At 31.8% G+C, this 22147-nt stretch overlaps 5 protein-coding genes across 6 annotated transcripts; 3 read left to right on the plus strand and 2 right to left on the minus strand.

The window, feature by feature from the left end:
• The first annotated feature begins 718 nt into the window (after positions 1 to 718).
• Positions 719 to 4090, plus strand: LOC121120481 (F-box/LRR-repeat protein 20). 2 transcript variants are annotated; one of them, XM_040715365.2, is made up of 2 exons: positions 719 to 969; positions 1024 to 4090. In XM_040715365.2, exon 2 carries the CDS (start codon positions 1659 to 1661, stop codon positions 3129 to 3131), a length of 1473 nt encoding a protein of 490 aa, XP_040571299.1. In that variant the 5' UTR covers positions 719 to 969; positions 1024 to 1658; the 3' UTR covers positions 3132 to 4090. The 2 variants fall into 2 exon arrangements, with proteins under 2 accessions (XP_040571299.1, XP_040571300.1); XM_040715366.2 differs by having other exon boundaries at positions 742 to 929.
• Positions 4014 to 5092, minus strand: LOC121120482 (uncharacterized). The gene is made up of 2 exons (XM_040715368.2): positions 4744 to 5092; positions 4014 to 4641 (listed from the first exon to the last, which is right to left on the minus strand). Exons 1-2 carry the CDS (start codon positions 4957 to 4959, stop codon positions 4237 to 4239), a joined length of 621 nt encoding a protein of 206 aa, XP_040571302.1. The 5' UTR covers positions 4960 to 5092; the 3' UTR covers positions 4014 to 4236.
• Positions 5093 to 13459: 8367 nt separating this feature from the next.
• LOC121121034 (uncharacterized) lies at positions 13460 to 14306 on the plus strand. The gene has a single exon (XM_040715896.2). It carries the CDS (start codon positions 13460 to 13462, stop codon positions 13946 to 13948), a length of 489 nt encoding a protein of 162 aa, XP_040571830.1. The 3' UTR covers positions 13949 to 14306.
• On the plus strand, positions 13952 to 17032 carry Aasdh (Aminoadipate-semialdehyde dehydrogenase). The gene is made up of 3 exons (XM_040715894.1): positions 13952 to 14599; positions 14664 to 15093; positions 15154 to 17032. Exons 1-3 carry the CDS (start codon positions 13952 to 13954, stop codon positions 16821 to 16823), a joined length of 2748 nt encoding a protein of 915 aa, XP_040571828.1. The 3' UTR covers positions 16824 to 17032.
• Positions 16812 to 19752, minus strand: Bdp1 (transcription factor TFIIIB component B'' homolog Bdp1). Its single transcript, XM_040715895.2, has 2 exons — positions 18160 to 19752; positions 16812 to 18095 (listed from the first exon to the last, which is right to left on the minus strand). The coding sequence occupies exons 1-2, from the start codon at positions 19056 to 19058 to the stop codon at positions 17375 to 17377; spliced, it is 1620 nt and encodes a 539-aa protein (XP_040571829.1). The 5' UTR covers positions 19059 to 19752; the 3' UTR covers positions 16812 to 17374.
• Positions 19753 to 22147: the final 2395 nt, after the last annotated feature.

Consider the following 22147-nt stretch of genomic DNA (forward strand, 5'->3'; position numbering starts at 1 on the left):
CCTCAGTTTCCTAATACCCTAATTAAATATCGTATAATTAAAAAAAAAGCCACAAAAAATAATAATATAATATGTACATAATTTCTTAGAGTTTCCTAAGGACATACTTAAATTATATTAATTAAGTTAGATCAAATCATGGTAGGGGGATGGAGAGAGACCTCGAAGTATGTTAAAGTCACGTTTATAAAGCTAAGAAAATAATATTGACGTTAACATAACAGACTCTCCATTCCACACCCATCCATGGCTACATATAAATATTTAAATTTCTGAAGATGTGTGAAGCTGGTGGAAGAAAGAGTGTACGAGAAAAGGAAAGAGGCTGGCCTAATACAGCTACGGTACTAGCAGAGGGAACACTGAAATTAATTCATTTTCATTGTTCTCGACTAACATACTGTATTGTCAAATCACAGCTGACGATACAGCAGTCAGAAAATAATCTAAGTCAGGGTTAACATTAAATTGTATTCTGTTATGTTTAACAATTGCAACATTCCCTGAGTTCCCGATTAATTAAAGCAAATATTATTTACTATTCAAATTAACCCTTTATGCATATCATTTGTTCACAAAGAGGCGAGGAAAAAATAAATGAAATGGAAACACGGGAAAGGTAGAAACTTTTTTTTGTGCAGACATTTTTATGAAAGGGCCTTTGATATAATAATATAATAAAACTTTGCCTCTATGTAGCTTAATGCTTACCAACAGTAGAGAACTTGAATATTCCTACTTACTCGCACGCGTGGAGAAAAAGAAAGAACAACAGTAGTTTATTTAGTGTTGCACACATTTTTCATTGTCTTTGTTTTGTCAAAATCACTTTTCTTGCTTAATTATCATTGTATAATTCAATAGGAGTACTGCAACAATGCATTTCTTCTATTACTGTCATCCTCATCATTTTAATCGAAAATTAAAAAGTATTTTATCTCCATTACCGTGATTTTTTTTCCTCAATGAGTTAATTTATTATTATCTATAATTGTATAACAACTACTAACTTCTGTGTTTTAGGCTCATCGTGTATGTTTATAAAAATGAGGTCATTTTCTTGTCGAGAAGAAAGAGACTGAAATAAAGAAGAAACAACAAAGTGGTAGGAGAAAGAAAGAAAGAAAGAAAGGAGAGTTTCATTCTTCAAAAAAAAAATTGAGGATTCTTCTTATTCCATCCATTCACTATTGTAGTGTGGTGTTCGACTCATTCGGAATCAGAGATAGATAGATAAACTAATACTCAATCAAATACATCATAAATTAAGCTCCATAGACAAACTCCTACAAAATACATATTAATAATAAATACATAGTTCTTTGTTTCAAAAGTACAAATATTACATATTTTTTATAGTAGAGGAAAAAAATACGCTACTATATTGAACAAGAACTTAGAAGGACGTCCCTGTTGTTGTTCTTCAGAGTGCAAAACGCGAGTACAGAATACATATTCTATGTATATAGACACATACAAGAAGAGAGAAAAGGTCTACACAACATTAATCGAACATTGAAATTTCTACGCATCAAAATCGAGTATGAATCTTTCAATATGGACAATTTTGTACGAATGGAATTTACTATGGAGGAAATTATTAGCTCTTAATTGATAGGTCTTCTTCATTTGAAATCCCGGAGATATCTCCCTTCAACATGACACGCTATGGAAGAGAGACGAATGGTCATAGTAGTAGTAGTAGAAAAAGCAGTGGATCCATAAAACCCTCAGGGATTCCCTCAACGAACAATGGCTTCACTAATTCACATCATAATAATAACAATCCACACACCTCTGATGTTTACCAAGTTTCTCGAAATGGATCCACAGCCAATAGCTGGTCCAAACTAGGAAATCGAGTATTTGGTGAAGGGGACGAGTCACTCATTAACCGAAAGCTTCCCAAAGAACTCTTGCTTCGAATATTTAGCCATCTAGATGTTGTTTCACTTTGTCGCTGTGCTCAGGTCTCCAAGTCCTGGAATGTTCTTGCGCTGGATGGAAGTAATTGGCAAAGAGTTGATCTCTTTGAATTTCAAATTGATATTGAGGGTGTCGTTGTGGAAAACATTGCTCGACGATGCGGGGGTTTCCTAAGGGAGCTTTCTCTACGAGGATGTCAAGCCGTTGGGGATAACGCACTAGCCACATTTAGTCAGCATTGCAATAACATTGAGTCCCTAAATTTGAAATATTGTAAAAAAATTACGGATAGAACGGCACAAAGTTTAAGTCTATACTGTCATAAATTACAATACCTCGACCTGAGCTCATGCTCTGCCATTAGCGATTTATCTCTGACTGCTCTTTCTCAAGGCTGTAACAACATATATCATCTGGACATCAGTTGGTGCGATTTAGTTACAGCAAAGGGCTTAAAAGCGCTCTCAGATGGATGTCGGAAGCTACAACATTTTATATCGAAGGGATGTCTCCACATTTCAGATGAGGCTCTCATTCATCTAGCTAGGAACTGTAAATTACTTCAAACAGTGAATATCCAAGGATGTAGAAATGTCCAAGATGATGGAGTCATCCTCTTGGCAGAAAATTGTCCTGATCTTAGATACTTGTGCGTCTCGAACTGTGGACATCTGACTGATTCAACTCTCCTTGCTTTAGCCTCAAATTGTCCTCAACTCAGTAAATTAGAGTGTGCAGCCGTATCACAACTTACAGACACGGGTTTTCAGGCCCTAGCAAAAAATTGTCATTTATTGGAGAGACTTGACTTGGAGGAATGTGTACTTATTACGGACGCAACGCTCTCTGTCCTCTCTGCTTACTGTCCAAGAATGGAGTCAGTGAGTTTGAGTCATTGTGAGTTAATAACAGATGAAGGAATACGACAACTTGGATTGAGTCCCTGCTCCTCAGAGCATCTCACAGTTCTTGAATTAGACAATCTTCCCCTTATTACTGATACATCTCTTGATCATCTTGTTTCTTGTCATAACATGCAGAGAATTGAACTTTATGATTGTCAGTTGATCACTCGTGCTGGAATAAGACGGCTTAGAAACCACCTACCCAATATTAAAGTTCATGCTTACTTTGCCCCTGCGACACCACCGCCATCTGCTGGAGGTCCACGGCAAAGATATTGCAGGTGCTGTATTATTTTATGAAGAACCAATTATCATACAGAGTATTTTTAGCAAAGATGAAGTAAATATTAATACATATTACATAATTAGCGCTAAGTAGTGTGTGCATTTATAAATTATTTTGTATTTAATGATACGTTTTATATTACATTATTCATATTATTCTCATTCAAAAAGAAACCAAAAATAATAAATACAAAGTAAAGATAACTTTATAGCACATAAGGTTTATAGAAACAACCTTACTACTTGTACCTAACTTTGTTTTTATTTGGAATACAATAACAACAACAGAAAAATGGATCTTCTTCCTTACCCATTACAAAATAATTGAATCCAATACATAACTCAAAATCAGCCTATAGATAAAGTTTGAAGTATGAAAATGTACATACATCAATATTATTTGAAAAAAGTTACAAGTAGAATATTTTAGAAAATAATAGAAATACTTATTGAAAATGCTGCCATCCCGTGTTACTTACTTACTCATAAATTACTTATAGGCTATGAAAAGCAAAAAAAAATAATCATAAACTCTATTAAATGAAAGAATTCTGTTGTGTTATAAATTAATTGCGCCAAGATAATTTGTTCAAAATTAAGATAAAAATCACGGAATTTTTTATGGTAATACAAGTTGGCATCCCCATAAATTCTACCCCTTTCTCCCAAACCAAATATATATTTATTTACTTATATATTCATCTACAACTATAGTAACCAAAATTATACATTAAATTATTATATTATTGCTTTTCTATCATATGTTTTTCGTATAATGAAAAATAAATATACGTACATTAAGGTCACAAATATTATATGTATTGTTTTATATTGGCAGGGTATCACAAAGATTTTTTTTTTCCCCTACCCTTTTTCAAAAATAATAATTGCCCAAAATTGACTGTCCATTTCTTATAATATATTTTTCAGGAATGTTAAATAACTAAAATAATGATTAAAAATATGAACTATCATCTATCTATATAATAATTTGACATACAAAGAGAAATGCTAAAAATTATTTAATTAAATCAGCATCTACGTATCAAAGTACCTTTATTAAGGACGCATTAATATTTAATTTGTTACCATAACCCTAATCGAAGTTGTTGATCCTCTTTTATAGGTTATCCCATTGCGGATCGTAGCTCATATGTTTCCAAATTAATGCCCCTTCCTTTTCCAAAGCACCTTCTGTATTTTCAATGCTAAACATTTTAACATCATTGTGATCAGAGGAAAGTGAGTAACATTTGAGTTTCTTTTGGTGCCAGTTGAGATTTGTCATGGAATACAAGTAGGAACGGAGTTTATAAGCCTGAATTGTTTGAAAAGGAGACATTTCATCCATTAATGAAATTGACTGTTTCTTCTGGTTAAGTATAAATTTGGCTTCTGCCTTTTTTTCCTCTAGGATCCTTTGAAATTCGCTTCCTCGTACCTCTAGCTGTGTATTGGATCTTTGAAGGGCTTCAAGTTCGGACATTTGAATTTCAACAAGTCCTTTGAGTGTCTCTATCGTGTTCTATAGGGTAGAGAAGTGAAAGAGACATTTATGAAATGAGAAATAAAGAGAGTCTATCTAGTCCCACTAGAAATATTCTCAAATACATTGTCAGTTAATTACTTGAGTAGTGGATATACTACTTTGCACTCGCCCCAATTTTATATCATACAAGGACTCAATTTCCGTTAGATTAAGCTCCATATTGTCTCGGAGCTCTTTTTGAGACTCAAGGAGCTTCTCCAATATCCCTTCCTTTTTCTCCTTACATTGGATAGATTTCTGAATCCGAGAGTCTAAACTTGAGATATCCAAATCTCTCATGCCCATACCTTCCATAATTAATGACGGACGGTGATACAGTCAAATTGACAGAAGTGATAAAATTAATATTTAATAACTAAAATAAAGATTTATTATAATTTTAATTTATAAAATAACGTTTTCCCTCCTATTTTTCATTTGTATGACAAAAAGTTTGGAATCGGATGTATATGTATCGCACAACCTCGCTTCATACTTGACGTCATATTAAGTGACTCTTTATTTGATCCTTTTTTTTTCTCAAATTCGGAATTGATCCGTACTTAAAAAACTACAACAAATATTGCACCCTTATAATTGTTCAAAGTTCATATGAGTTTACCAAGTGGAATTTATCATCAAAAATGAGGGGGTTTCACAACTGTTGCATGATTGAAATTTGTGATTTTTTTCAAATTTCAAATTTTGTTAGAACCCATTGGCACATCCTATGTTATAACTTATAAGTTATAACTAAGTATCAAGGACTACTAGAAGAAAGAAGTAGTCTTCTAGTAGTCCTTATTAACAAGGTTCGTCAGCAACAATTTTTAGTTCTAACTGAAAATTTACTAGCAAATCGAATGACGTCGTTAGGACTCTAAATATAACGATAGAAAATAATTTAAAAATCTAAATATAGCGATAATAAATAAGGAAATAATGGAAAAAACAAATTTAAATTACTACTTTTTTTTACTTTTAGAAATACAATTCTCCTCGACTATATAAATATATTTTCATACCCTTTTAGGTATGAAAAGGAAAAAAAGGAGAAGAACATCTATCTACTTTGTAAGTCATACTTTCTCTTTCTATCTGGAAATTAGAGATAGCGAAAGAGGAAAATAGAAATTAAATTATCGCAACCTTTTTATAATAAGGAAATAACTTCGGTACGTCAAGTGAAGGAACGCGAAGTGAAGAAAATTTTACGGATGAAGAGAAGGATCTGTAGAAGTACAAGATGATTCCGTAAAAGATCTGGATGAATTTATGTATAGGGACAATGATTAACAAGATCAGATGTCCCGATCATAGACCTTTACATAAAGATGCACCTGGACAATGAAAGATCCTTTCATTAAAGGAGATGAGATCTCGAGTGAAGCACTTGTTCAAGGGATCCCAAGAAGAGTCGAGAAAAGTTAAAATAATGATTGTCAAAAATCATAACTTAATCCTTAGAAATCCAGCAGTTAAGGAAGAAGATAATGAAAATGATCGAACAACTTTGATAGATAATGTCGAAATTGTTACAAAATCTTTGACTCATGACTTCTTTGTATGAGATGGTTTGAGATTCGATCCCAGATTTGATTGCTCAGACCAGGATTTCTCCCCATTGCAGGATTTTTAGCAAAAGAATTCAAATCTTTATATCCATATCTTGGGCAGAAAACAAGTGAAACAGAAATTTACAGGCAAACATCTCGTTCTTGGACTATGCTTGTTTCTCGGGGAGGCCTTGCCATTCATTCGGAGGAATTATTGAAAATTTCCCAACAATTAGAATATAAATTCCAATAATATTCATGAGGACGGCATTGAAAAAAGAGTAAACGTTTTTAAAAGGCTGTGCAAATGTATTTAGTTCATGAATAGTACAAAAAAGTATTTTAATGATTGAAAGATTGTGTTTGAATATTATTATTATTAAATCTGGTATCTTTACAAAAATAAATCAATCACTAAGTGTGTGCCAAACGAGCGAATTATATATTACAATTATTTGATTCATTCGGTTTTTATTTTAGACTTAATATATTAGTATATATAAAATATTGCTTATTTGCAAATGCTATTTCGGTATTGAGATTCTTGTAAGGTGAGTAGAGGCTTCAAAATCACTCCTATTCTTAGTTAAATAACTATTATTGGTTTGTATTACTAACTATTCCATCCTATATAGAAGTGGGGATACTTTAGAAAAATTGATTTTCCTAGTTATTAAAATATATATTTATCTCAATTTTCTCAATTGAGAATTCCATGATATACCTTGCCTTTATCAGGTTCTTAAATTTTTTTGCCAAAAAATCCTACAATAAGCCATATCCTGATCTGAACAATCATTGGAAACTTGACATCATTCTTTTGTATCTGCGGTAATTCCTTTTCCGGCTACAAGAGCTTCAATTCCAGAATCTTCTAAAGTTTCCTATGATTCAATTGCATCTTTATCATGTACATTTTCTTGTATATTTGACGAAAAGAAGTGAGTCGTTATTGATTTAGTAACTAACTTTAGTAAGTTCAGCCTGGAGATTCCCCTCAAAATCATTGGGTATAAAATGCCTATCAAAAATCTTAGCATTCTTAATTTGAATTGGATCTTTTTTCTTGCAAACTGAGATCTAAAGACACTGGAGCATAAAAATTTTCTGAAGAAAGGAAAAATACTGGGCATCCCGTGGATTGGGATAGTAAGGAATAGCACAAACACACTTTGAACCTCGAGATGATGCCATTTTTGCTTAACAAATACAAATTAGTGCACTTCACTTCAATGAAATTATCTGAACTGCCGCAACAGTGACGTCACTAGGTCAGCTAACGCCAACCAGGCTGCCTAAGAAGATTCTTGTTGCCTCATCTTTATATAGAGTCACCTTGGGTGTTAGAAACATAGTCTTCCTTGTCTTTTGATTGAATTGTTTCTTTATCCCTTAACCGCTCTTTCCTTTAGTCCAGAGGCCTATAAGAAGAGTTACGTCACGAGATTTCAGTGCCCCCTGGCGACAGATATCAAATGGCCCAAAAAGAACTTAATACAATAAATGAATACTGAAAAAATAATTTTATTGTGCCTAATTATTATGAAAAAATGGAATAATTACTTTAATAATAATTTATTTAACTGACTTAATTTCGCATACACTTTTTTAGTCTTCCGAAAGTAGAAGAAGCTCTTTTATTTTCTTTGATAACACAGTGGAACACCAAATTTTTAGCAATGAAATAAAGCCTAGAATATAATTAACCTTCAAGCGCAAAATCCAAAACTGATCTCAGTTTTTCTCTAGGTCGTTAGGTTTCAGAAATATTTGAGATTGTAGTCATTCGAGACTATTATCGTTCAAAGATATTTTCATCATTAAAACAATCACCAAATTGAAGTACGATGAATAAAACTGATGTAAAAAGGTCTTTTATGATTATAAAAGTGTTTTTTTTATTCTGTATTATCTTCTAAACTCAACATATTTCCATTTTTAGGCTGAAAAATGATGAAAAACGACACTCTTCTTGAAAGCATTATAACTTATTCATCATTCATAATGATAAGGAGTAACATAGCTCATATTATAAAAAAATATTTCATCTTTTATTTAAAAAAATACCTATTTAAAAAATAAGGATTCCCAAGGACTTAAGTTCGATTTGGTATTTTTTGAGATATCCCATTTTTAAGGGGGGGTGAACAAGCAAATATGTTACATTATCTTATATTGTGTACATTGTCCTCATAATGACGTCATACCCCATGATAAATTAAATCATAAGATAAATATAATTAATACCGTGCTTCGCTGGAATTCAAATAAAATAATTATTAATTACTATTAGGTATATTTTGAATATTAAAATTATCCACTCATCATGAATGGATCTCTTCATTGTTTCTATCCTGGAATTCCCTTTCCGAATAAAAGAGTCTACTCTGCTCTCTTATGAAGCCTTGTAGTTTTTTTCATTTGTAGTATTTTTAGAACATGCAAGAGTACTCTTTAATGATTAATTAACAGTAGCATATATAAGAATTTTATTTTTTAGATAGGTCCAAAGCGGATCTACGTAATATTGTATTATATAAATCCTTAATGCAATCATTTTTGGCACTATTAGGTGGAATTGATCTTTCAAATATGATCTAAGATGTGTTAAAAACAATACAATATTGCAAATTCGAAAACAGAATAACTATTGTAGTACGTGGTGATGTAGCTTGTTCGCTACACTATTAATACTTTGTCATTAAATGTACTATTTTTTTTCCTCTGGAAGATATATAAATACATGTTTTTATCCTAATATTTTAAAGATTAAGATAAGTCGTGGCACCTTACTTAGTGTGTAATACTTGTAAAATAAACTTAAGTCAATGGATCGAAGGAAAACTGAATAAGATGTCGTTTGGTGTACCTTTTGCTCGGTGAGAACCAAAAGATCATTTCTCTTATTGTTATTTCTGTCTGGTGAAGACATTTGGATTTACGAATAAAAATAAGTCATATTGTGTATCCAAATTTGTGTTCAGCAACCAGACCCATCCCTCATTCTTATGAAATTATGGACCCAACATATGAATCTCCTCTAGAACATCTAGGCGACGTTGAAGAAATAATTAAATGATTTGATTCGTGGTTTAGGATTAGGGAAAAAAACATCTGAGCTCCTAGCTTCACGGTTGAGTGGGGGGAAAAAAATTAAGCTCGAGGTGCATGTCTCATTCTATAGAAAACGGGAAAATAGTTTTTTGGAATACTTTCAATGTAAAGAGGGCCTTTTTTATTGCCACATTATTCCTGGCTTGTTAAAGGAATTAGGACTTCTAGCTTATCGACCCGATGAATGGAGGTTATTTATAGATAGCTCAAAGGATAGTTTAAAATGTGTCCTTCTACACAATGGAAATATTTTTGGTACTATTCCAATTGGACATTCTGTTATTCTTTCTGAAGTGTATGGGGACATTAAGAAACTTCTTGAACTAATTCACTATGATAAACACAAGTGGATAATCTGTGTTAATCTCAAAATGGTATATTTCCTTCTTGGACAAAAGCTTGGTTACACAAAATATCCATGTTTTCTATGTTTATGGGACAGCAGATACCAGCATTGGGTTAAAACTGATTGGTCTCCGAGACTAAATTTAAATCCTGGAGATAAACATATTATTAATGAGTCGCTAGTTGAACGGGAGAAAATTATTTTCCCACCTCTCCACATAAAACTAGGACTCATATAACAATTTATCAAAGCTCTACCCTATGATGGAGAATCCTTCAAATACATTGTATCGAAATTTCCAAAACTTTCAACTGAGAAAATAAAAGCTTGTTTATTTGATGGACCAAAAATACGAAAACTCATTGGGGATGAAGAGTTCGCTAATAAAATGACCAATAAGGAAAAGAATGCTTGGGGTTCTTTCAAATATGTAGTGGATAACTTCCTGGGGGAACCACAAAGCCACAAACTACAAAGAGTTAGTGAATAGACTGATGGAGGACTACAAAGTAATGGGATGTAAAATGAGTATAAAAATGAATTTACTTCATATCTATCTTGCAAGCTTTCCAGATAATCTTGGTGATGTAAGAGATGAACAAGGGGAAAGATTTTATCAAGATTTAATGGTTATGGAAAAATGTTATGGGGGAAGATGGGATGTGTATATGCTAGCAGACTATTGCTGGAGCATAAAAAGAGATTGTAGTGAGACTGAACATCCAAAGAAATGTAATAAAACAAAAATTTTACCTTAAATTATACAATAAAAATAAATATGTATATTAAAATATATCTACTCTTTTCAAAATTATACTTCGTGTTGTTGCTAGTGTATCTGAGATATCCTAGTCTTCATAAATTTTTCTTACCTATTTACTCAAAATAAAAAGATTTAAAAAAAAAAGTTATAAGTTACATTTATTAGTAATTGATAAATTAAGTATGCTGAATTGGTTAATGTCAAGTCATACATGCTCTTCGAGACACTACAATTATAATTGAATAAAAGTCTAAAGGAAACTAAAGTCCTTGGAAATCCTTATTTTTCAAATAAAATATTTTTTGCAAATTGATCCAAACAGTTCTTGGCGCAATAGATTAATTGGACAACATCTAGTTCCTCAACAAATCTTAACTGAAGTCTCCATGGTTTTATTAGACCGAAGGTAGATTTTGGAATGTGAAGACTTGCTACTTAAAATTTTTATTTTGAATTAAATCCCAAATTTTGACATCTTTCTCCTTCAACTTCTTCTTTAATTCCTTTATTTATGCTTCATAGACTCCAAGTTGGTTTTGTATGTTGGTATTTATTTCCTTTAGATGTTTTACCTCAGGAGAAATATCTGTAATTCAACATAGAATTATCATTTTCTAACGATAAAGTAACTAATGCATAATATATATATATATATATCCTTATAGGAAGTTTCATCTTCTATTGTTGATGAAATTAAATTCATTTCCACTTACTCTATTTCTCTATTTTCGGAAATAGGAGGTTCCAAATAAGGAGTGAAGTATGTATGATCCTGGAATTGTGGAGATCTTTTTTTATCTGAAATTCTAAGTAAAAAAGTTGCTTAAAATTTCCTTAATTATTAAATTTTCTTAGCTTTTCATCAGCTTTGTTCTCCCGAATGAAAATGGGGCTGTCCGAGTTTTTGGTAAGCCTTGGAACTTTAGGTTTTAGATGTTTAAACAATATTGGAATGGCTTGAGAATTGGAATTCTTTATTTCTTTAAAATAAGCACAATCGAGAATTATATTATGGTTTCCAAAGATTTCATTTCATTTTTAGGACCAATTGTCTTCCAAGAAATTTGTCCCATGGAAATGAAAATGGTGTCATAACCTCAGCTCAAGAACGATTTCTGTAATTTACTGCGAACGACAAGAGGGCATATTTGGGGTATTTTAAGGAAATATATCGCCTTAGTAGAGTTCTTCACCATTAAATATAGTATTAAATTTTGAATGTTTTGGGCCATGACACCTGAGAAAGTCAGCTATCGTCAAAGCGGATAGCTTGGTGATGTAACTCTACTTATTAATTATTATAGGGATCTGCTTAGGTCTTTTAGTTAAAATTAATTTTATAAAAGAACAATAATTCATTCTTTTATTTCAAAATAAAGAGAAATAATCAAATAAGCTCTTACCATTGGCTGCCACATAGTTTAAAACATCACCAAAGTTGTATAATGGTGTTAGAAAATTCCTATTGCTACCTCATAGTAACCAAGGTTAATAGAAATACAATAAAATAATAGTATTTCTATTAACCTAGGTAGTAACTATCTGAGGAGAATAACTAGCTTTTTAAGTATAGAATGTGGAATAAATGTTTATAGTAAAATTTACTTAAAACAAAGAATAAAAGAACTATCCAGCTTCCAACGTCATTTGATGACAGATGAAGTTAAGTAATTTTGTAAACTTATGAAGATTATTATTTTTTTTTTAAATTATAGTTTATACAAGTCAAAGATTCAAGTTTGCAAGTGGAAAATGCTCTGGAGAAGTTGATGGGAATGTATGCAAAACAGTTTTAACATTAATGATTTCTTCGTTAACATCTTGATACAAGGATGTAGTTGCCCTCATCAAAATCAATAAGTTGTCAGCATCTTATTAATATAACATAATTATTAAAACTTTAAAAATGTTGGATGATTTAGTTTTCTATGTCATAAGCATGTCATTTGACAATCATCCAATTAACAGAGCAATGTTTGTTGATTATATGTGTAATGGATATCTTTCGACTTCAATATGGAATCCAATAAATTCCAACTAAAGAACATATCCTTTTTTTGATATGGTACATAATTTTAAAGATTGCCAGAATAATTTTGACAAGTTGAAGACTATCAGTTGTCCAACTTAATAGGAAATCCGAATTATACTGATATGGAAGATTTATATAACAACGAAATCAATGAAAACTTAAGATTTGCTAACAAATTGACTTATAAATCTCTTCATACATCAAATATGGAAAAAACATTTGTATAGCATGTAGATAAAGTTTTCCATGAATCTACAATCAACGCTTTAATTTATAAAAAAAAAAAAAAAGAGTCTTTGATGATATAGTGATTTTTTTGTACATATTTAGAAAGGTTTTTAATATATGTAATGTCAAATATAGGTTTTTGGGAGAAAAAAACGGGATGAGTTGAGATTTTCAATAAGTCATATATGTGAAGGAATGTATCTCAAAACATTTTTGAAAAAAAAAAAGTGGAAATATGATTTCCCAAATAATTCATTTTCAAAAGAAACTTGTTTGGGCCCCTAAGTCACTCTACTGCCTTTATTGCTTTGTTTATATAAATCTACAACAACGACAAACTATGACTTAAAAATATTATATTTTAATATTCATCACCACAAAAGGTTGCATGATTGGAGCTTGTCTCCTCCAGATAGTATTAGAACTCATTGGATATGTGTATCAGCACTGACGTCATTAAATTTTCCTTCTTCTCTTGATAATGAAAAAAACCCCCCACAAGAGTAGAATTTCCTTGCTGCCTGTCTCTATACAAGGACATCTTTTGGGTCTCACTACATATTGGTTTTTACAAAATTGAGTAGATCTATCTATGACGTAGATTTATTTGTTGACTATTCCATTTGATTTTTGTGCTCGATCATCAAATTCATTTTTTTAAAGCTGTAAAACATACACTAGTAAACTGCGTTGACTCATTAGTCACTGTCTGTCATTTGAATTCCAGATTCCTTATTAATTGTTAGCTACTTCACTGACACTTGCATGAAGGTGAAATGTCTTTGACTCTCCATACGGATTTGGGGGATATCAAGTGTGAAATATTTTGTGAGCAGTGTCCAAAAACCTCTGAAAACTTTCTGGCCCTTGCTGGAAGTGGCTATTATGAGGGATGTCTTTGGCATAGAAACATAAAGGGATTTATGGTCCAAACGGGTGATCCTTCTGGAACAGGAAAAGGTGGCGAGTCCATTTATGGGGGAAGAACGTTGAGTGATGAAATAAAAGACTCTCTCAAGCACAAAGCCCGTGGCACTCTCTCCATGGCTAATTCCGGGTCTCCCAATACAAATGGAAGTCAATTCTTTATTACATATGATGCACAACCTTCATTAGATCTCAAATATACGGTTTTTGGTAAAGTTATTCATGGATTTGATGTTTTAGATGCATTAGAAAAAGTACCTGTCTCTGCCAAATATAGACCCCTCCATGATGTCAGGCTTAATAAAGTCACAATTCATGCTAATCCCCTAGCACTCTAAATCATGCATTTTAAATCCCCAATATATTTATCTAATGGAGCGTTGATTTCTGTGGGCGAGGCTAATGCCTGTCTAAAAGCTCTGTGTTCCCACTTCATTTCACAAAAATACCAAGGACTCGTTGCGTTAGCATTCCACCCAAACTTTGCATATTTCCCTTACATTGTTCCCGCTATAACCGCATGTAAACAATGCTCAATCCCTTTTTATACAATGAATATCTTGTCAGAGGAATCTCTGTCTCAATTCCCCATTACTGCAATTCTTGGGGATTCTCGGAGTCTACTTTACATTCCAAAAAATATTTCAATTGTAAAAAAAAAAATAATCTTTGAAAAAAACATTTTTTTATACCAAATACATTGTTCTAATCCAATTCTTCTCCAAAGTTTTAATCAATTGAACAAAAGTGAGCCTATACTATATGCCATAACAACTTCTGGTACTACATCTACTAAAAAAGTAGTTTATGCTTCTCACTCAAGCGTGGATTCCAATGTCAAAGACTTTATAAATTGTTTTGATAGTGTATCCGCTGTTGTTGTATCATCCCCTCCAATATTTGATCCATTTTATGTCGATATACTTTTTAGTGTAGCCAAAGGTCTACCCATATTTTTGAGTACTTCCAACGTGAGAATCCGTTCTAAGGTAGTAGTAATATTTCTTCGTATTGATCATTGTTATTATGTAATTGTTAAATCTATTTTTGTAGGTGTACGTAAAGTATATAATGGACATTACCTCATCTCACATTCTTCTTCAAATGACTCCCACTTTGTATAATTCCATATCTTTCGATTTGTTGAAAGATACATCCAAAAAAATTACATTTGTTTTGGGTGGGGAACAATTTCCTAGCCTTAGTTCCATTCCCCCTCATTCCGTTTACTATAATGTATTCGGAGTCACAGAGATGTCTTGTTGGCAGTCCATGGTGAAGATTGAGTCGATTTTAGACATACCTATTCTACATGTGGGATCAAATTTAATTTCCAACACTGATGTCTACCTTGTCGATGATAAGAGTGATCGAGTGGTTGGGGATAAAATTGAAGGAAGAATAGTGGTTTCCAGTCAAATAAGAAGGTGTTTTAGAGGGGAAAGTTGTGTCATCTATGATGCATTTGAAACTGGAGATATCGGTACGTATGTAGTTGCATATTCTTATTTTTGGATTGAAAAGTCAATATTCAACATTTTAGGCTATTATGCGAAAGGATATCTATATTTCAATGGACGCAACCATGATTCTAATATTGTTAAAATAAACGGGAAAAGAACAAACCTACTGGAAATGGAAAGACGTCTAAAATTCATACTTCCTTCAACGTTATTTCATCTGGATTTTTATGAAAATGCATTAACTTTATACTGTGTTAACGAGTTAGAAAATGTTGTATCTTCTAAAATACTGACTATGGCGGATTTTTCTTCTTTTATTATGCCGTCAAAGATTATTAAGGTTGGTAAAATCCCATTTAATGCCAATGGAAAAGTGAATAAAGATCAACTTAGACCCTCATTTCATACCAAGAGGAAAGAAGCAAAGAATAACATTTTGAAGGAAGACGTTGAGGACCTTTGGAATAAGTACACTGGTATTCTACCAAAAGATACCAACAACTTTATTTTGGATGGAGGAGACTCTCATTGTTCTCTTGCGTTTTTGGAAGAACTTGGTGTTGATCCTGATATCTTTATTGAAATTGTTTTGAATCAATCATTTAGTGATCTTGTTACAGCTTTAAAAGGTCCCATTATAATGATGGTACCCTCTAAAAGACAAATGAATGTCTTGGAACATAAATCAAAAATAGTAGAAACGCAACCCAGCTATCGAAGAAGAGGATTTTCTACTGCTTTATCAAATGTATCTTCAATTAAGTCGATAAATTTAGCATGGAAAATAGATTTAGAGAAATGCATTGATGCAAGTGTATTGGTAGTGGATGATTGTTTAGCGTATGTAGGATCTCACTCTGGAATTTTTTTGTCGTGCTGTGTTGCTAGAGGTGTAGTCAAGTGGAGTATCAAGTTGCCGGATCGAATTGAGTCTTCGGCCATTGCATCATCAAGATTCGTCATCGTGGGATGTTATAATCACGCACTATATTCGATAGAAAAACAATCCGGAGCCATTGCATGGTCTTATTCTACATCCGGAATGATAAAATCATCACCTATTATCATAGATGAGCTAGTGATATTTGGCTCCTATGATTATTTTGTATATTCGCTTCATCGTGATACTGGCACCCTATGTTGGAAGACAAATTTTGTAAACTCATGTATACTAACGTCCCCAGCCGTTACAGATGGATATGGATATGTTGCGTCCCTGAATGGATTTGCTCTTAAATTGAATACCTTCTCTGGTGAGGAGACTTGGAGAGTTAAACTCGGTACTCCAATATTTTCTTCAGGAGTGACGCTCAGGATCGGCACTACAGAGTTGTTTATATTTGGAGGCGCAAACGGTATTCTGTACGGAATTAATTGTGACAGCTCTAAAATCATGTGGACATTTTCTGCAGAGAACTCTATTTTTTCATCAATAGCTCTTCAAGGAAATACAATTGCTTTCGGTTCACATGATCATCACTTATATATAGGGTACATCTGTGAAACTAAGTTTGATTTGACTGCAAAGATTGATTTAGGACACCCAATTTATTCAACACCATATTTTTTTGGGCCTCAAAAACTCGTAGGTATTTCAATAGATGGTCGCTTTGTTGTTGTTGAATCCAAGGAGGTATCCCTTGATGTCATGCTTCCTGTCAATGGTCAAATATTCTCGTCTCCCATAATTTTTGATAAAAGATTAGTTTTTGGATGTCGAGATAATCATTTATACGGATTTGATATATAAATTTGTGATAAATTTATTAATTAGAAATTATAACACTAGTATACACAATTAAATTATTATAAGGTACATTATCTTGATAACTGAAAAGTACATAATATTTTTAGAAACAGATCGATAAAAACACATCTTACCATTATTTTAATTCATAGACATGAAATTTGTTACGTAATGTAATATCAAAATTAGAATAAACCTATATCATAACTAAATGAATAATTAAAAATGCTAACTATATCAAATAAATTCAGGATTCATTCATTAAGGATGTATAATATACAAGAGAGGTATGCACCATTAAAGGAATAATTTTTTAATTAATTTAAGCCAAGAGCAAATAGTTTGAATTATAGTAAATTTGAAAAGTTTTATAGTATATTACATTAGAAGTAACACATTTTATTATCTGAATTACAACAGGTTTGAAAAATAAAAATATTTCATACTGTCCAGAGACTGGTATTGTACTTATAAGCACGAATAAGCTCGTGATTTTGAAATTATAATTAAATTTAACGACTGAAAATAAAAACTTAAGACCTGTAGCAGTCATGCTACGTTCTTTTATCATCGTTTTTTGATACTTGTCTTGGAGATGGAGTCTCCATGGTACCTGAGGAAGATAAAGTCCTAACTCTTCCAGTTGATTTGGAATTGTCACTTTTATCATTGGCAACCATGTAGACATGAAGGTTCGTATTAGCAGGCGAAGGAGATGCAGCTACAACAACTAAAGATCCTGAGGTTGCGTTAGCAAGACCTGGATTTGCAGCTAACAATCCTGGTGGGAATGTATTATCTTTGTCAGATTGTTCAAGGATCGAACTTTCTGAATTTGAAACATTGTTTTTTCTTTCCACACTAGGAACAGGAGTAGGACTAGCATTTTGAACCCATGAAATATCATTTTGGGTATTTTCTTCCTCATTCTCAGAGGAAGGGGATGAAGAGTAATAACCTCTACTTCGTCTGAGGGTTTTAGATGTTCTACGTTTTTTCTTTGATTTCGTATTGTCAGATTTCTTATCTGCGGAACGTTTACGAGATGGCCCTTTCTTTTTCCCATTGGTGAGCACAACTTGTTCTTCTTCACTTTCAGAACCAATAGTAGATAAATCAAATTGTCCACTTTGACTCAAACAACGATCCACTAAATTACGATTTCCACGTTCCTCTTTTTTAAATTTCATTTTTAGGTCATAGCGGTCTCTTTTTTTAAATATAGATGCCATCATAGAGAAGTCCGTTCCAAATATGCTCAAAGCCTTATAAAATCTATAAAAAAAACCATTATGAAGGTTTTAAAAGATTAAAACAAAAAATAATAATAATAACCCACCGAACTGTTTCCTTTTCGCCCCATTCTGAATTCTTTCGTTTCTTGGCCCATGTTCCATAGTTGGTTGATTGATTTTCATAGACTAACGATGTTTTTAAGAGATCTTCTTTGGCCTTTTTTGTTGCTGTTGTTTCAATGAAAGTCGAATCCTCATCCAAAACAATTTGCCCATCAGGACCAATCTTAACTTGAGGAACAGGCATGTGTTGATCCTCTTCAACAGGCTCATCCTCTTTATCAGACAATGAATTTCTAATCGGACTTGGATTATCTTCATCCCTTGTAATTTCTTCAACAATTTCCGGCACAGAACATTGAGTCTGGGAGTTCATTCTGGAGCCTTCCGAAGGGTTATGAAAAATAAAATCAAAAACTGTCATTTTGGACCGTTCTGGAACACCTTTATTGAATCTTTTTTTGTGATCTGCTTTGCGTTGATCAAAAACAGGGATTTCTATGGGTAAATCCGAAATGAATGTACTCGAAATAGTTCTTGTTCGACATGATGAACCATTGGAGCTTGAACTGATTGTTCTTTTCCGACTTGGACTCAAGTTGGGTATGAATTTAGACTTTGGGAAACCCGCTTTTTTGGAGCGGAGTTGCTCTGAAGACTCTTGGACTTCTCGTTCATCATTCTCCTTCTCGGAATAAGTTTTTTCTTCCTGATTTTCTTCCCGAGATGTTGGAAACGAAGAAAAGGATGATGATGGAGGTGGAGGAGAGGGAAGCGTCTCCTCAGGAGCGGAACTCCTTTCTTCCTCTACTACTAATGGCTGTATTTCTTTCGGAGCCGCAGGGTTGTGTACTTCCAAGGGAACTCCTTCAAGCGCAATGCTTGCTTTATTTCGACTCAAGTTCTTGAGATTCGGAGTGATTTTTAATCGAGCACGCCTCATGTCTCAACTGAATGACAATTCCACGTTCAACTGTCAATCATTCACTCAATTTTATTTCATTTTGGATGAATAGGAATTCTGAATTCGCAAGGTAGGTAAACACTTGACTCCTATTGAGTTAAAATACCGAAAACGAAGATGCGCCCACTTAACAGCCGAATTGACATTAGACGGTGAAATAGCATAACTTTATAACATCATATTTAATAAAAAAAAATAAAGAAAAACTTCACTTACAAGTATACTCTGAACAAGAATTAAATAAAGCACACAACCTCTTAAATAAGTAAAAATAAAAAAGTAATTATTATTTATTTAATTAAACTTCATAGTATAATACTTAAAGACTTTCGTTGCTTTTCAAATTAAGAAAAAATGGGTTTTTTTACTACATAATTCTTCTATAACATTTCACATTTAAAATGGGATGTATCACAATATTGTATTTTTCTATTTAATATACGCATCTTATTCCATAAAACCTACGAAACAACGAAATAGGTCAAGAAGGTAATAATTTTATAAATTTATATTACTTGATTTGAACGAATTTATCAAGATATATATTATTGCAAAGATGTCGTTGAGGTTGTAAGTTGTTTAAGACAAATGTTGTCCAGTAGTTTATACAGACTTAGAGTAGAAGAGGCACTTTGACGTCGTGCCTTCCTATTGGTTAATTCACCTTAGTAATAACCATAGAATTCAATGTAATAAGTAATAAGTTATTATACTACTACTATTGTTAGTTATTACTAATAACTAACAATAGTAGTAGTATAATACAGTGCCTTAAAATAGCCCTTTTCTAAGGCACTGGTCTAACACTAACATTATGTATACGAACAGGGTATTTCATTATTTATGTCAATGGAATATTATATAATATAAAAGCAAAATCTTCTTCCCTTTATTTTTTTTGTATATGATGGACCGATATTGGTCATGAACTTTTTGTAGTAAATCTCTAACGAACAGAAAGAAAATATTTAAATTTCAAGGTGAACCTTCTTTAATGATTAAGTCAGAGTATGATCAGATTGAATAAGATTAGCCTTTTGAAAATATTTCAAGATTATATGACGTAAGAAGACAATATACATTATCTATATTAATGAATATTAAATTGTTTTACAAAATACATGACGCATAATTACGCAAAATAAATTTACATAAAAACGGGGTCTAAATATCGATAAAATTGCGACATCTCTCTTGAGGGATTTCCCTCAAATATGGCTTAAAACTTTCAAATATAGAGAATATAAATATTTTATAATAATAATGTTAATTAAACGTTTCAAAAATGGTGTTCCGTAATGTCCATCAATACAGAGAAATTACATCTAGTAATTATTTTTTGACACTTACAAATTACAGGTTACTTCAATTGATGTTTTCCATTGTATGTATTTACCTCATTAGGGCCGTGGAAAGATCAACCTCCTGCTCGACCGTTTGGTAGAGCAAATTTTGAGTCACTATATCTTCGATATGCTTAGAAATATATTTTCTTTTTGTTCAATGCATAAAAAATCATGCTCGTTCTTTAACATGCACTTTACCTTTACCATTAATCGATATCTGAACCGTCTGGTAGAGGCCTATAAAAAAATCTTGTGGGGTTTGTTAAAAAAAAACCATTTTTTTTTGGCGAGGACGTTAACCCCATTACATCGGATCCTTTTCCTAGTTTACGGCACAATGCGAATTAAAAATGATAATATAGAATACTTATCTTTTCTGTTATAATTTTCAAGCAATTCGTATTATATAACACTAATAAAACTCTTATAAAATTTATATTATTTAGACTGGGAGATCTAGATAATGCTATAAATATTTATGATAAAAATAAGATTTGCCAATAATGATTCTTAACTAACTTTCCTACAAAGTTTGGCTTATGGTAAAATCAGTGCTAGAGTTAAGAATCCATGATTGAAGTGACAAAATTTATCATTTTTTTTACATCATATGGATCTTGGGGACCTGCCCTGGGCAAAATATAAGGATACAGAGACGTAACAAAGAGAGGCATGTACATTGCTCAAAGATGTATGCTCCCCATGAAAATTTTTAATTTATATTTTGAGTTCTTATTGTACAATCATTTTTGTTATTGTACGCATGTTTGTTTGATTATAACTTATTGTTACTAAATTACAAAAACTCCTTAAATTTTAATATTACTCTAAAATTAATTATGAAGTATACAGTATTAGTAATATATTTTGTAATAATATTACTTCTTTAGTAACTAGTAGTATAAAAATTATTATAAATCATAAAACGTATCCATAGAATTCATTTATAATTTTTTTAAACCGGTGTAAAATAATAAATTCCAAGTTAAATAAAAGTTATTTCCATTTGAACGGACATTAATAAGATAAAACATTACATAATTTAAATTCATTTTTTTAATAGTCCAAAATATTTCTGAATTTCCCATTTCAATATAATTAATTCTAACTACAAAAATTACCGTACAGGTTACATTTTTTCAAGCATGTTTAATGTTTAAAAGATTACTCAATTTATTTACAAGGGTGTACATTATGCCCAATTTGTTTGAATATTCTTAATTTAGTGGTTAAGAAAATGTAATACACATTCTTCGAATGGATTGAAAAAACTACTACATGCTTTTACATATTTCTAATATATGAAAATTATAATTAGATGTTAACGCATGTTTATATGATTTCTTAATAGTAATTGATCGATTGAAAAAAAAAATATATATATAGCATATAAATAATTTTATACATCAATTGAATTGATAAAATTCTGTTATTTATGTTTTATTATAAATGTACATACATATTTGTAAAAGCTCTTGAAAATTATTCTAGAACCCTTAGCTCAATTATAATTATTCTACTAATATTGGAATCTCAATTCCAACACAAAACAATCATAATATATCAACAATCTGACCATTTCCAGTTTGATTTTACAAATTGTAAATTTTTATTTAATATAGACGTGACAGAGATATAAACTAATTTGCGGAGTGGAAACTTCACCCATTATTGAAAAGTGTTAGTGTTTGTATAATCCGTTCATTTGATAAATTAATAGCT

The sequence above is a fragment of the Lepeophtheirus salmonis genome, chromosome 6 (genome assembly GCF_016086655.4).
Source record: "Lepeophtheirus salmonis chromosome 6, UVic_Lsal_1.4, whole genome shotgun sequence".
Lineage (NCBI taxonomy): Eukaryota > Metazoa > Arthropoda > Copepoda > Siphonostomatoida > Caligidae > Lepeophtheirus > Lepeophtheirus salmonis.

What these genes read in the sequence shown, in the direction of transcription:
- LOC121120481 (XM_040715365.2), top strand. Translation starts at nt 1,659, where the DNA reads ATGACACGCTATGGAAGAGAGACGAATGGTCATAGTAGTAGTAGTAGA.
- LOC121120482 (XM_040715368.2), bottom strand. Translation starts at nt 4,959, where the DNA reads ATGGAAGGTATGGGCATGAGAGATTTGGATATCTCAAGTTTAGACTCT. An exon ending in GTAGTATATCCACTACTCAA is followed by an intron (nt 4,642 to 4,743) that starts GTAATTAACTGA and finishes TCTACCCTATAG; the next exon opens with AACACGATAGAGACACTCAA.
- LOC121121034 (XM_040715896.2), top strand. Translation starts at nt 13,460, where the DNA reads ATGTCTTTGACTCTCCATACGGATTTGGGGGATATCAAGTGTGAAATA.
- Aasdh (XM_040715894.1), top strand. Translation starts at nt 13,952, where the DNA reads ATGCATTTTAAATCCCCAATATATTTATCTAATGGAGCGTTGATTTCT. An exon ending in ACGTGAGAATCCGTTCTAAG is followed by an intron (nt 14,600 to 14,663) that starts GTAGTAGTAATA and finishes CTATTTTTGTAG; the next exon opens with GTGTACGTAAAGTATATAAT. An exon ending in ATTTGAAACTGGAGATATCG is followed by an intron (nt 15,094 to 15,153) that starts GTACGTATGTAG and finishes TCAACATTTTAG; the next exon opens with GCTATTATGCGAAAGGATAT.
- Bdp1 (XM_040715895.2), bottom strand. Translation starts at nt 19,058, where the DNA reads ATGAGGCGTGCTCGATTAAAAATCACTCCGAATCTCAAGAACTTGAGT. An exon ending in GGCGAAAAGGAAACAGTTCG is followed by an intron (nt 18,096 to 18,159) that starts GTGGGTTATTAT and finishes TTTTTTTTATAG; the next exon opens with ATTTTATAAGGCTTTGAGCA.